The 14,425-nt window shown below is 51.0% G+C and overlaps 1 protein-coding gene across 1 annotated transcript in view; it reads right to left on the bottom strand.

Annotated features, from left to right (window-relative positions):
* The window catches only part of slx4 (SLX4 structure-specific endonuclease subunit homolog (S. cerevisiae)), a 43,839-nt gene that overhangs the window by 26,446 nt on the left and 2,968 nt on the right, over nt 1–14,425 (bottom strand). The window contains exons 3-4 of the mRNA XM_073060106.1: nt 12,115–12,381; nt 10,866–11,040 (exon numbers count right to left, since the gene is read on the bottom strand). Coding sequence (XP_072916207.1) covers nt 10,866–11,040; nt 12,115–12,381 — 442 coding nt within the window. The remainder of the gene's footprint in view (nt 1–10,865; nt 11,041–12,114; nt 12,382–14,425) is intronic.

The following is a 14,425-nucleotide window of genomic DNA, read 5'->3' as shown; positions in this document are numbered from 1 at the left end:
CGCAGTGTGAACGTTACGCGATGTACAGTGTGACGCAGTGTGAACGTTACGCGATGTACAGTGTAACGCAGTGTGAACGGTACGCGATGTACAGTGTATCGCAGTGTGAACGGTACGCGATGTACAGTGTAACAGTGTGAACGGTACGCGATGTACAGTGTATCGCAGTGTGAACGGTACGCGATGTACAGTGTATCGCAGTGTGAACGGTACGCGATGTACAGTGTATCGCAGTGTGAACGGTACGCGATGTACAGTGTATCGCAGTGTGAACGGTACGCGATGTACAGTGTATCGCAGTGTGAACGGTACGCGATGTACAGTGTAACGCAGTGTGAACGGTACGCGATGTGCAGTGTAACGCAGTGTGAACGGTACGCGATGTACAGTGTAACGCAGAGTGAACGGTACGCGATGTGCAGTGTATCGCAGAGTGAACGGTACGCGATGTACAGTGTATCGCAGTGTGAACGGTACGCGATGTACAGTGTATCGCAGTGTGAACGGTACGCGATGTACAGTGTATCGCAGTGTGAACGGTACGCGATGTACAGTGTATCGCAGTGTGAACGGTACGCGATGTACAGTGTATCGCAGTGTGAACGGTACGCGATGTACAGTGTAACGCAGTGTGAACGGTACGCGATGTGCAGTGTAACGCAGTGTGAACGGTACGCGATGTGCAGTGTAACGCAGAGTGAACGGTACGCGATGTGCAGTGTATCGCAGAGTGAACGGTACGCGATGTGCAGTGTAACGCAGAGTGAACGGTACGCGATGTGCAGTGTAACGCAGTGTGAACGGTACGCGATGTGCAGTGTAACGCAGTGTGAACGGTACGCGATGTGCAGTGTAACGCAGTGTGAACGGTACGCGATGTGCAGTGTAACGCAGTGTGAACGGTACGCGATGTGCAGTGTAACGCAGTGTGAACGGTACGCGATGTGCAGTGTAACGCAGTGTGAACGGTACGCGATGTGCAGTGTAACGCAGTGTGAACGGTACGCGATGTGCAGTGTAACGCAGTGTGAACGGTACGCGATGTGCAGTGTAACGCAGTGTGAACGGTACGCGATGTGCAGTGTAACGCAGTGTGAACGGTACGCGATGTGCAGTGTAACGCAGTGTGAACGGTACGCGATGTGCAGTGTAACGCAGTGTGAACGGTACGCGATGTGCAGTGTAACGCAGTGTGAACGGTACGCGATGTGCAGTGTAACGCAGTGTGAACGGTACGCGATGTGCAGTGTAACGCAGTGTGAACGGTACACGATGTGCAGTGTAACGCAGTGTGAACGGTACGCGATGTGCAGTGTAACGCAGTGTGAACGGTACGCGATGTGCAGTGTAACGCAGTGTGAACGGTACGCGATGTGCAGTGTAACGCAGTGTGAACGGTACGCGATGTGCAGTGTAACGCAGTGTGAACGGTACGCGATGTGCAGTGTAACGCAGTGTGAACGGTACGCGATGTGCAGTGTAACGCAGTGTGAACGGTACGCGATGTGCAGTGTAACGCAGTGTGAACGGTACGCGATGTGCAGTGTAACGCAGTGTGAACGGTACGCGATGTGCAGTGTAACGCAGTGTGAACGGTACGCGATGTGCAGTGTAACGCAGTGTGAACGGTACGCGATGTGCAGTGTAACGCAGTGTGAACGGTACGCGATGTGCAGTGTAACGCAGTGTGAACGGTACGCGATGTGCAGTGTAACGCAGTGTGAACGGTACGCGATGTGCAGTGTAACGCAGTGTGAACGGTACGCGATGTGCAGTGTAACGCAGTGTGAACGGTACGCGATGTGCAGTGTAACGCAGTGTGAACGGTACGCGATGTGCAGTGTAACGCAGTGTGAACGGTACGCGATGTGCAGTGTAACGCAGTGTGAACGGTACGCGATGTGCAGTGTAACGCAGTGTGAACGGTACGCGATGTGCAGTGTAACGCAGTGTGAACGGTACGCGATGTGCAGTGTAACGCAGTGTGAACGGTACGCGATGTGCAGTGTAACGCAGTGTGAACGGTACGCGATGTGCAGTGTAACGCAGTGTGAACGGTACGCGATGTGCAGTGTAACGCAGTGTGAACGGTACGCGAGGTGCAGTGTAACGCAGTGTGAACGGTACGCGATGTGCAGTGTATCGCAGTGTGAACGGTACGCGATGTGCAGTGTAACGCAGTGTGAACGGTACGCGATGTGCAGTGTCACGCAGTGAGAACGGTACGCGATGTGCAGTGTAACGCAGTGTGAACGGTACGCGAGGTGCAGTGTAACACAGTGTGAACGGTACGCGATGTGCAGTGTCACGCAGTGAGAACGGTACGCGATGTGCAGTGTAACGCAGTGTGAACGGTACGCGATGTACAGTGTATCGCAGTGTGAACGGTACGCGATGTGCAGTGTCACGCAGTGTGAACGGTACGCGATGTGCAGTGTATCGCAGTGTGAACGGTACGCGATGTGCAGTGTATCGCAGTGTGAACGGTACGCGATGTGCAGTGTCACGCAGTGTGAACGGTACGCGATGTGCAGTGTAACGCAGTGTGAACGGTACGCGATGTGCAGTGTCACGCAGTGAGAACGGTACGCGATGTGCAGTGTAACGCAGTGTGAACGGTACGCGAGGTGCAGTGTAACACAGTGTGAACGGTACGCGATGTGCAGTGTCACGCAGTGAGAACGGTACGCGATGTGCAGTGTAACGCAGTGTGAACGGTACGCGATGTGCAGTGTAACGCAGTGTGAACGGTACGCGATGTGCAGTGTAACGCAGTGTGAACGGTACGCGATGTGCAGTGTAACGCAGTGTGAACGGTACGCGATGTGCAGTGTCACGCAGTGAGAACGGTACGCGATGTGCAGTGTCACGCAGTGAGAACGGTACGCGATGTGCAGTGTAACACAGTGTGAACGGTACGCGATGTGCAGTGTAACGCAGTGTGAACGGTACGCGATGTGCAGTGTCACGCAGTGAGAACGGTACGCGATGTGCAGTGTAACACAGTGTGAACGGTACGCGATGTGCAGTGTAACACAGTGTGAACGGTACGCGATGTGCAGTGTCACGCAGTGAGAACGGTACGCGATGTGCAGTGTAACGCAGTGTGAACGGTACGCGATGTGCAGTGTCACGCAGTGAGAACGGTACGCGATGTGCAGTGTAACACAGTGTGAACGGTACGCGATGTGCAGTGTCACGCAGTGAGAACGGTACGCGATGTACAGTGTGACACAGTGAGAACGGTACGCGATGTACAGTGTATCGCAGTGTGAACGGTACGCGATGTACAGTGTGACACAGTGAGAACGGTACGCGATGTACAGTGTATCGCAGTGTGAACGGTACGCGATGTACAGTGTAACAGTGTGAACGGTACGCGATGTACAGTGTGACACAGTGAGAACGGTACGCGATGTACAGTGTATCGCAGTGTGAACGGTACGCGATGTACAGTGTGACACAGTGAGAACGGTACGCGATGTACAGTGTATCGCAGTGTGAACGGTACGCGATGTACAGTGTAACAGTGTGAACGGTACGCGATGTACAGTGTAACGCAGTGTGAACGGTACGCGATGTACAGTGTAACGCAGTGTGAACGGTACGCGATGTACAGTGTAACGCAGTGTGAACGGTACGCAATGTGCAGTGTAACGCAGTGTGAACGGTACGCGATGTGCAGTGTAACGCAGTGTGAACGGTACGCGATGTGCAGTGTAACGCAGTGTGAACGGTACGCGATGTGCAGTGTAACGCAGTGTGAACGGTACGCGATGTGCAGTGTAACGCAGTGTGAACGGTACGCGATGTGCAGTGTAACGCAGTGTGAACGGTACGCGATGTGCAGTGTAACGCAGTGTGAACGGTACGCGATGTGCAGTGTAACGCAGTGTGAACGGTACGCGAGGTGCAGTGTAACGCAGTGTGAACGGTACGCGAGGTGCAGTGTAACGCAGTGTGAACGGTACGCGAGGTGCAGTGTAACGCAGTGTGAACGGTACGCGAGGTGCAGTGTAACGCAGTGTGAACGGTACGCGAGGTGCAGTGTAACGCAGTGTGAACGGTACGCGAGGTGCAGTGTAACGCAGTGTGAACGGTACGCGAGGTGCAGTGTAACGCAGTGTGAACGGTACGCGAGGTGCAGTGTAACGCAGTGTGAACGGTACGCGAGGTGCAGTGTAACGCAGTGTGAACGGTACGCGAGGTGCAGTGTAACGCAGTGTGAACGGTACGCGAGGTGCAGTGTAACGCAGTGTGAACGGTACGCGAGGTGCAGTGTAACGCAGTGTGAACGGTACGCGAGGTGCAGTGTAACGCAGTGTGAACGGTACGCGATGTGCAGTGTATCGCAGTGTGAACGGTACGCGATGTGCAGTGTAACGCAGTGTGAACGGTACGCGATGTACAGTGTATCGCAGTGTGAACGGTACGCGATGTGCAGTGTAACGCAGTGTGAACGGTACGCGATGTGCAGTGTCACGCAGTGAGAACGGTACGCGATGTGCAGTGTAACGCAGTGTGAACGGTACGCGATGTGCAGTGTCACGCAGTGAGAACGGTACGCGATGTGCAGTGTAACACAGTGTGAACGGTACGCGATGTGCAGTGTCACGCAGTGAGAACGGTACGCGATGTGCAGTGTAACACAGTGTGAACGGTACGCGATGTGCAGTGTCACGCAGTGAGAACGGTACGCGATGTGCAGTGTAACACAGTGTGAACGGTACGCGATGTGCAGTGTCACGCAGTGAGAACGGTACGCGATGTGCAGTGTAACACAGTGTGAACGGTACGCGATGTGCAGTGTCACGCAGTGAGAACGGTACGCGATGTGCAGTGTAACACAGTGTGAACGGTACGCGATGTGCAGTGTCACGCAGTGAGAACGGTACGCGATGTGCAGTGTAACACAGTGTGAACGGTACGCGATGTGCAGTGTCACGCAGTGAGAACGGTACGCGATGTGCAGTGTAACACAGTGTGAACGGTACGCGATGTGCAGTGTCACGCAGTGAGAACGGTACGCGATGTGCAGTGTAACAGTGTGAACGGTACGCGATGTGCAGTGTAACACAGTGTGAACGGTACGCGATGTGCAGTGTATCGCAGTGTGAACGGTACGCGATGTACAGTGTAACAGTGTGAACGGTACGCGATGTGCAGTGTAACGCAGTGTGAACGGTACGCGATGTGCAGTGTCACGCAGTGAGAACGGTACGCGATGTGCAGTGTAACACAGTGTGAACGGTACGCGATGTGCAGTGTCACGCAGTGAGAACGGTACGCGATGTACAGTGTAACACAGTGTGAACGGTACGCGATGTACAGTGTAACAGTGTGAACGGTACGCGATGTACAGTGTAACACAGTGTGAACGGTATGCGATGTGCAGTGTAACACAGTGTGAACGGTATGCGATGTGCAGTGTAACACAGTGTGAACGGTATGCGATGTACAGTGTAACACAGTGTGAACGGTATGCGATGTACAGTGTAACGCAGTGTGAACGGTATGCGATGTACAGTGTAACGCAGTGTGAACGGTATGCGATGTACAGTGTAACGCAGTGTGAACGGTATGCGATGTACAGTGTAACGCAGTGTGAACGGTACGCGATGTACAGTGTAACACAGTGTGAACGGTACGCGAGGTGCAGTGTAACACAGTGTGAACGGTATGCGATGTACAGTGTAACACAGTGTGAACGGTACGCAAGGTGCAGTGTAACACAGTGTGAACGGTACGCGATGTACAGTGTAACACAGTGTGAACGGTACGCGATGTACAGTGTATCGCAGTGTGAACGGTACGCGATGTGCAGTGTATCGCAGTGTGAACGGTACGCGATGTGCAGTGTCACGCAGTGTGAACGGTACGCGATGTGCAGTGTCACGCAGTGTGAACGGTACGCGATGTGCAGTGTAACGCAGTGTGAACGGTACGCGATGTGCAGTGTCACGCAGTGAGAACAGTACGCGATGTGCAGTGTAACACAGTGTGAACGGTACGCGATGTGCAGTGTAACACAGTGTGAACGGTACGCGATGTGCAGTGTCACGCAGTGAGAACGGTACGCGATGTGCAGTGTCACGCAGTGAGAACGGTACGCGATGTGCAGTGTAACACAGTGTGAACGGTACGCGATGTGCAGTGTAACACAGTGTGAACGGTACGCGATGTGCAGTGTCACGCAGTGAGAACGGTACGCGATGTACAGTGTGACACAGTGAGAACGGTACGCGATGTACAGTGTATCGCAGTGTGAACGGTACGCGATGTACAGTGTGACACAGTGAGAACGGTACACGATGTACAGTGTATCGCAGTGTGAACGGTACGCGATGTACAGTGTAACAGTGTGAACGGTACGCGATGTACAGTGTAACGCAGTGTGAACGGTACGCGATGTACAGTGTAACGCAGTGTGAACGGTACGCGATGTACAGTGTAACGCAGTGTGAACGGTACGCGATGTGCAGTGTAACGCAGTGTGAACGGTACGCGATGTGCAGTGTAACGCAGTGTGAACGGTACGCGATGTGCAGTGTAACGCAGTGTGAACGGTACGCGATGTGCAGTGTAACGCAGTGTGAACGGTACGCGATGTGCAGTGTAACGCAGTGTGAACGGTACGCGATGTGCAGTGTAACGCAGTGTGAACGGTACGCGATGTGCAGTGTAACGCAGTGTGAACGGTACGCGATGTGCAGTGTAACGCAGTGTGAACGGTACGCGATGTGCAGTGTAACGCAGTGTGAACGGTACGCGATGTGCAGTGTAACGCAGTGTGAACGGTACGCGATGTGCAGTGTAACGCAGTGTGAACGGTACGCGATGTGCAGTGTAACGCAGTGTGAACGGTACGCGATGTGCAGTGTAACGCAGTGTGAACGGTACGCGATGTGCAGTGTAACGCAGTGTGAACGGTACGCGATGTGCAGTGTAACGCAGTGTGAACGGTACGCGATGTGCAGTGTAACGCAGTGTGAACGGTACGCGATGTGCAGTGTAACGCAGTGTGAACGGTACGCGAGGTGCAGTGTAACGCAGTGTGAACGGTACGCGAGGTGCAGTGTAACGCAGTGTGAACGGTACGCGAGGTGCAGTGTAACGCAGTGTGAACGGTACGCGAGGTGCAGTGTAACGCAGTGTGAACGGTACGCGAGGTGCAGTGTAACGCAGTGTGAACGGTACGCGAGGTGCAGTGTAACGCAGTGTGAACGGTACGCGATGTGCAGTGTATCGCAGTGTGAACGGTACGCGATGTGCAGTGTAACGCAGTGTGAACGGTACGCGATGTGCAGTGTATCGCAGTGTGAACGGTACGCGATGTGCAGTGTAACGCAGTGTGAACGGTACGCGATGTGCAGTGTCACGCAGTGAGAACGGTACGCGATGTGCAGTGTAACGCAGTGTGAACGGTACGCGATGTGCAGTGTCACGCAGTGAGAACGGTACGCGATGTGCAGTGTAACGCAGTGTGAACGGTACGCGATGTGCAGTGTCACGCAGTGAGAACGGTACGCGATGTGCAGTGTAACACAGTGTGAACGGTACGCGATGTGCAGTGTCACGCAGTGAGAACGGTACGCGATGTGCAGTGTAACACAGTGTGAACGGTACGCGATGTGCAGTGTCACGCAGTGAGAACGGTACGCGATGTGCAGTGTAACACAGTGTGAACGGTACGCGATGTGCAGTGTCACGCAGTGAGAACGGTACGCGATGTGCAGTGTAACACAGTGTGAACGGTACGCGATGTGCAGTGTCACGCAGTGAGAACGGTACGCGATGTGCAGTGTAACACAGTGTGAACGGTACGCGATGTGCAGTGTCACGCAGTGAGAACGGTACGCGATGTGCAGTGTAACACAGTGTGAACGGTACGCGATGTGCAGTGTCACGCAGTGAGAACGGTACGCGATGTGCAGTGTAACACAGTGTGAACGGTACGCGATGTGCAGTGTCACGCAGTGAGAACGGTACGCGATGTGCAGTGTAACAGTGTGAACGGTACGCGATGTGCAGTGTAACACAGTGTGAACGGTACGCGATGTGCAGTGTATCGCAGTGTGAACGGTACGCGATGTACAGTGTAACAGTGTGAACGGTACGCGATGTGCAGTGTAACGCAGTGTGAACGGTACGCGATGTGCAGTGTCACGCAGTGAGAACGGTACGCGATGTGCAGTGTAACACAGTGTGAACGGTACGCGATGTGCAGTGTCACGCAGTGAGAACGGTACGCGATGTACAGTGTAACACAGTGTGAACGGTACGCGATGTACAGTGTAACAGTGTGAACGGTACGCGATGTACAGTGTAACACAGTGTGAACGGTACGCGATGTGCAGTGTAACACAGTGTGAACGGTATGCGATGTGCAGTGTAACACAGTGTGAACGGTATGCGATGTACAGTGTAACACAGTGTGAACGGTATGCGATGTACAGTGTAACGCAGTGTGAACGGTATGCGATGTACAGTGTAACGCAGTGTGAACGGTATGCGATGTACAGTGTAACAGTGTGAACGGTATGCGATGTACAGTGTAACGCAGTGTGAACGGTATGCGATGTGCATTGTAACACAGTGTGAACGGTATGCGATGTACAGTGTAACACAGTGTGAACGGTATGCGATGTACAGTGTAACACAGTGTGAACGGTACGCGAGGTGCAGTGTAACACAGTGTGAACGGTACGCGATGTACAGTGTAACACAGTGTGAACGGTACGCGAGGTGCAGTGTAACACAGTGTGAACGGTACGCGATGTACAGTGTAACACAGTGTGAACGGTATGCGATGTACAGTGTAACACAGTGTGAACGGTACGCGATGTACAGTGTAACACAGTGTGAACGGTACGCGAGGTGCAGTGTAACACAGTGTGAACGGTATGCGATGTACAGTGTAACACAGTGTGAACGGTATGCGATGTACAGTGTAACGCAGTGTGAACGGTATGCGATGTACAGTGTATCGCAGTGTGAACGGTATGCGATGTACAGTGTATCGCAGTGTGAACGGTATGCGATGTACAGTGTATCGCAGTGTGAACGGTATGCGATGTACAGTGTATCGCAGTGTGAACGGTATGCGATGTACAGTGTAACACAGTGTGAACGGTATGCGATGTACAGTGTATCGCAGTGTGAACGGTATGCGATGTACAGTGTAACGCAGTGTGAACGGTATGTGATGTACAGTGTATCGCAGTGTGAACGGTATGCGATGTACAGTGTAACGCAGTGAGAACGGTATGCGATGTACAGTGTAACACAGTGTGAACGGTACGCGATGTACAGTGTAACGCAGTGTGAACGGTACGCGATGTACAGTGTAACACAGTGTGAACGGTATGCGATGTACAGTGTAACAGTGTGAACGGTACGCGATGTACAGTGTAACACAGTGTGAACGGTATGCGATGTGCAGTGTAACACAGTGTGAACGGTATGCGATGTACAGTGTAACACAGTGTGAACGGTATGCGATGTACAGTGTATCGCAGTGAGAACGTTACGCGATGTACAGTGTAACAGTGTGAACGGTACGCGATGTACAGTGTAACAGTGTGAACGGTACGCGATGTACAGTGTATCGCAGTGAGAACGTTACGCGATGTACAGTGTAACAGTGTGAACGGTACGCGATGTACAGTGTAACACAGTGTGAACGGTACGCGATGTACAGTGTAACACAGTGTGAACGGTATGCGATGTACAGTGTAACACAGTGTGAACGGTATGCGATGTACAGTGTAACGCAGTGAGAACGTTACGCGATGTACAGTGTAACGCAGTGTGAACGGTGCACGGCGTGCAGTGTAACACACCGACCGTGTGAACGTTACACAATGTACAGTGTAACACAGTGTGAACGGTGCACGGCGTGCAGTGTAACACACCAACCGTGTGAACGTTACGCGATGTACAGTGTAACACACCAACCGTGTGAACGGTGCACGGCGTGCAGTGTAACACACCAACCGTGTGAACGTTACACAATGTACAGTGTAACACAGTGTGAACGGTGCACGGCGTGCAGTGTAACACACCAACCGTGTGAACGTTACACAATGTACAGTGTAACACAGTGTGAACGGTGCACGGCGTGCAGTGTAACACACCAACCGTGTGAACGTTACGCGATGTACAGTGTAACACACCAACCGTGTGAACGGTGCACGGCGTGCAGTGTAACACACCAACCGTGTGAACGATGCACGGCGTGCAGTGTAACACACCAACCGTGTGAACGTTACGCAATGTACAGTGTAACACACCGACCGTGTGAACGTTACGCAATGTACAGTGTAACACACCGACCGTGTGAACGTTACACAATGTACAGTGTAACACACCAACCGTGTGAACGTTACACAATGTACAGTGTAACACACCAACCGTGTGAACGTTACACAATGTACAGTGTAACACACCAACCGTGTGAACGTTACACAATGTACAGTGTAACACACCAACCGTGTGAACGTTACACAATGTACAGTGTAACACACCAACCGTGTGAACGTTACACAATGTACAGTGTAACACACCAACCGTGTGAACGTTACACAATGTACAGTGTAACACACCAACCGTGTGAACGTTACACAATGTACAGTGTAACACACCAACCGTGTGAACGTTACACAATGTACAGTGTAACACACCAACCGTGTGAACGTTACACAATGTACAGTGTAACACACCAACCGTGTGAACGTTACACAATGTACAGTGTAACACACCAACCGTGTGAACGGTACGCGAGGCAAACTGTTCACCATTTCTTGGTATACAAGATAATAACAAACCAATTCCAAAAGCTTTTGAAAAGTCTGCTTCAGCCTCACCTGTTGATATGCTGCGTGCGCCGGACAGAGTTCATGTTGGAGAGATCTTTCTGACAGATCAGGCAGAAGAAGAGCCCGTTGTCTTCCAGCGTGTAGACAGCAGCTGCTCGTATTTCCTGTTGGAGCTCCCGTGGCGAGGACACGTCACTGGCTGTGTGCTGTTGCAATTCACCGGCTGCAGAGGTTTTGGAAGAATTGACACATTACAAACACAAAAACTGAGAGTTTCTAAATACAATACAATAGAATAATTAAAGATCTGGTTATTTTTGAAGTAACTCATACACTCTGGGCTTAGATCATAAGACAGAGCAAAATTAGGCCATTTGGCCAATTGAGTCTGCTCTCCATGTTTTATATTTTAAGTTGCTGGAAAAGGGCCAGGAACATCAAGAAAAATGCCACCCGTTGTGTTCATAGACACAGGGTGGAGGCTACGTAGCATCCACGGTAGGACCACCAGACTCAAAAACAGTGACCTTCCCCAAGCAGCAAGGCTGATCAACACCCCCACCCACTAACCCACCCCTTCACACCCCAACCACCACCACTTTATCATTTCCTGTCAGTCACCTCATGTACAGACACTCCTGAACCAAGCTTCACCTTATGGACATAAAATCAATCTCTGTATATCAGCCAGCTTATGTACTTATATTTTATTATTGTGCTCTTTATCTTACTGTGTTTTTTTGTGCTGCATCAGATCTAGAGTAACAATTATTTCATTCCCCTTTACATTTGTGTACTGGAAATGACATTGAACAATCTGGAAGTATGGTGATTTATTATCTCTCTCAACAGCATTCTCCTGCCTTCTCCCCATAACTTTTAATACCCTGACTAATCAAGAACCTCACAATCTCTGCTTTAAATATATCCAATGACTTGGTCTCCACAGCCATCCATGGCAATCAATTTCAGTTTCACCTCCCTCTGACTAGAGAGATTCTTCCTCATCTGCTCTAAAGGGACACCCTTCTGTTCTGAGGCTGTGCCCTCTGACCCTAAACTCTTGCACAGTTGGAAACATCCTCTGCATGTCCACTCTTTCTAGGTCTTTCAATATTTCATGTGTTTCAATGAGATCCCCCTCATTCTTCTAAACTCCAGTGAATAAAGGCGCAGAGCCGTCAAACACTCCTCCTGTGTTAACCCTTTCACAATAACCCAGACACAACATCCAGATGCCCCACAAAAGTTACTGAATACAGAAAAAAAGAACTGAGAAAGGAATTGTTCTCCTTACAAGTGAACTTTACAGGGAGGGATACCGAGGGCAGATGATGTTGCTCTCCGCCACTGCCCTGGTGTGGATTGTGCGAGCCGGCGGCCTCCCTCTTCCCATCCTCTTGAAGAGCTGGAGTCGAACGTGTATCCTCATCAGTAGCGTGCCGCAGCCGCTCGGGCTCCTTCCTCCTAAATTTCTGCATGTTCCCCAGCACTCGCTCTTTCACGCCCAGCTGGCTGGCCGTCCGCGTCTGGGAACGGCTGGAACGCCTGCCGAAGAAAATCCCTGGAAAAGGGGACACGTAGGAAATGTCAGCAATTGCCACTGGATCACAAATTAATTCCTGCATGCTGGCTCTCTCAAGGTGAATCCACAACGAGTATTCCTGTCTGGGAAACCTACTCCACAGCAGGAGGAGATGCCGACCAGGTTCAATCCTGATTTCTGGTGTATTAAAGATGTAAAGGTTAGCTTCATTTATCACACACGCAGCGAAATGCACTGTTTGTATCAACACCACAGTCCGAGGATGAGCTGGGAGCAAGCTTCACTGTGCTTCAGTACCAACAACTCACTAACCCTAAACTGTACACGCTGGATCCACAGAATGCGGGATATCTCCATGGAGTGATGCCTCAGATAGGCAGTGTACATCATTAAGGAGCCCCATCACCCAGGGCACGTCCTCTTCTGACTGCTACCATCAGGAAGGGTACACACACTCAACGTTTCAGAAACAGCTTCTTCCCCTCTGTCATCCGATTTCTGAATGGACAATGAATCCATGAACACTACCTCACTACTTTTTTTACAGTACTTATTTAACTATAATAAGTATATATACTTTTCTATTATTACGTATTGCAATGTGCTGTTGCCACAAAAATAACAAATTTCACGACATAAGCCAGCAATATTAAACCTGATTCTGGTTCTGAACCGGGGGGGGGGGGGGGAACCCACACAGTCACAGCAGCAGGAATTGAACCCCGATCACATGTAAAGCTCTGCTATGCTCTTGTGCCACCCAGTGAGGAGTTTGCGTGCTCTGCTTACAACAGAACAGGTTCCTGCTGAGTGCACTGGGTTCCTCCCACGTCCCAAACAGGTGCTGGGTGGTCACTGTAAGTTATCCCTGTTGTGCAAAGGGCTGAGAGACTTAACAGACATCTAACAGAGTAATCAGAGGCAGACTGGCATGGGTAATCAGAGGGAGACTGGCATGGGTAATCAGAGGGAGACTGGCATGGGTAATCAGAGGGAGACTGGCATGGGTAATCAGAGGGAGACTGGCATGGGTAATCAGAGGCAGACTGGCATGGGTAATCAGAGGGAGACTGGCATGGGTAATCAGAGGGAGACTGGCATGGGTAATCAGAGGCAGACTGGCATGGGTAATCAGAGGCAGACTGGCATGGGTAATCAGAGGCAGATTGGCATGGGTAATCAGAGGGAGACTGGCATGGGTAATCAGAGGCAGACTGGCATGGGTAATCAGAGGCAGACTGGCATGGGTAATCAGAGGGAGACTGGCATGGGTAATCAGAGGGAGACTGGCATGGGTAATCAGAGGCAGACTGGCATGGGTAATCAGAGGCAGACTGGCATGGGTAATCAGAGGCAGATTGGCATGGGTAATCAGAGGCAGACTGGCATGGGTAATCAGAGGCAGACTGGCATGGGTAATCAGAGGCAGATTGGCATGGGTAATCAGAGGCAGACTGGCATGGGTAATCAGAGGGAGACTGGCATGGGTAATCAGAGGGAGACTGGCATGGGTCTGAGCGTTGGTGAGCTGTAAATCACCTTCTACGATGGGAGATGTGACAAATGAGAGGTCGGTACCTGCAATCTCCAGTAACATCACCCTGCCCATGGACTGTTTGTCCCTCTCCCTTTACAAAGGAGGCTACGTAGCATCCATGCCAGGACCACCAGACCCAAAAACAGTACCCTTCCCCAAGCAGTAAGGCTGATCAACACCTCCACACCCCAACCATCATCGTTTCCAATATTTATTGCTTATTTACTTATTTATTATTTCTTTCTTTTTGTATTTGCACAGTTTGTTGTCTTTTGCACAAACTGGTTGAATGCCTACTTGGTGTGGTCTTTCACTGATTCTATTATGGTTATTATTCTATTGTGGATTTATTGAGTGTGGCCACAAGAAAACAAATCTCAGGCTTATATATGGTCACATATCTGTACTTTGATAATAAATTTACTTTGTACCACCACATCAACATCACTTTATGTATGTACTATCAGCCTATGTATTTAACAGTTACTTGTACATTGCATTTGATAGAATTGTTATCATATTTAA

This window comes from Hemitrygon akajei, chromosome 11 (genome assembly GCF_048418815.1).
Source record: "Hemitrygon akajei chromosome 11, sHemAka1.3, whole genome shotgun sequence".
NCBI lineage: Eukaryota > Metazoa > Chordata > Chondrichthyes > Myliobatiformes > Dasyatidae > Hemitrygon > Hemitrygon akajei.
This window is presented reverse-complemented; position numbering and strand designations above follow the sequence as displayed.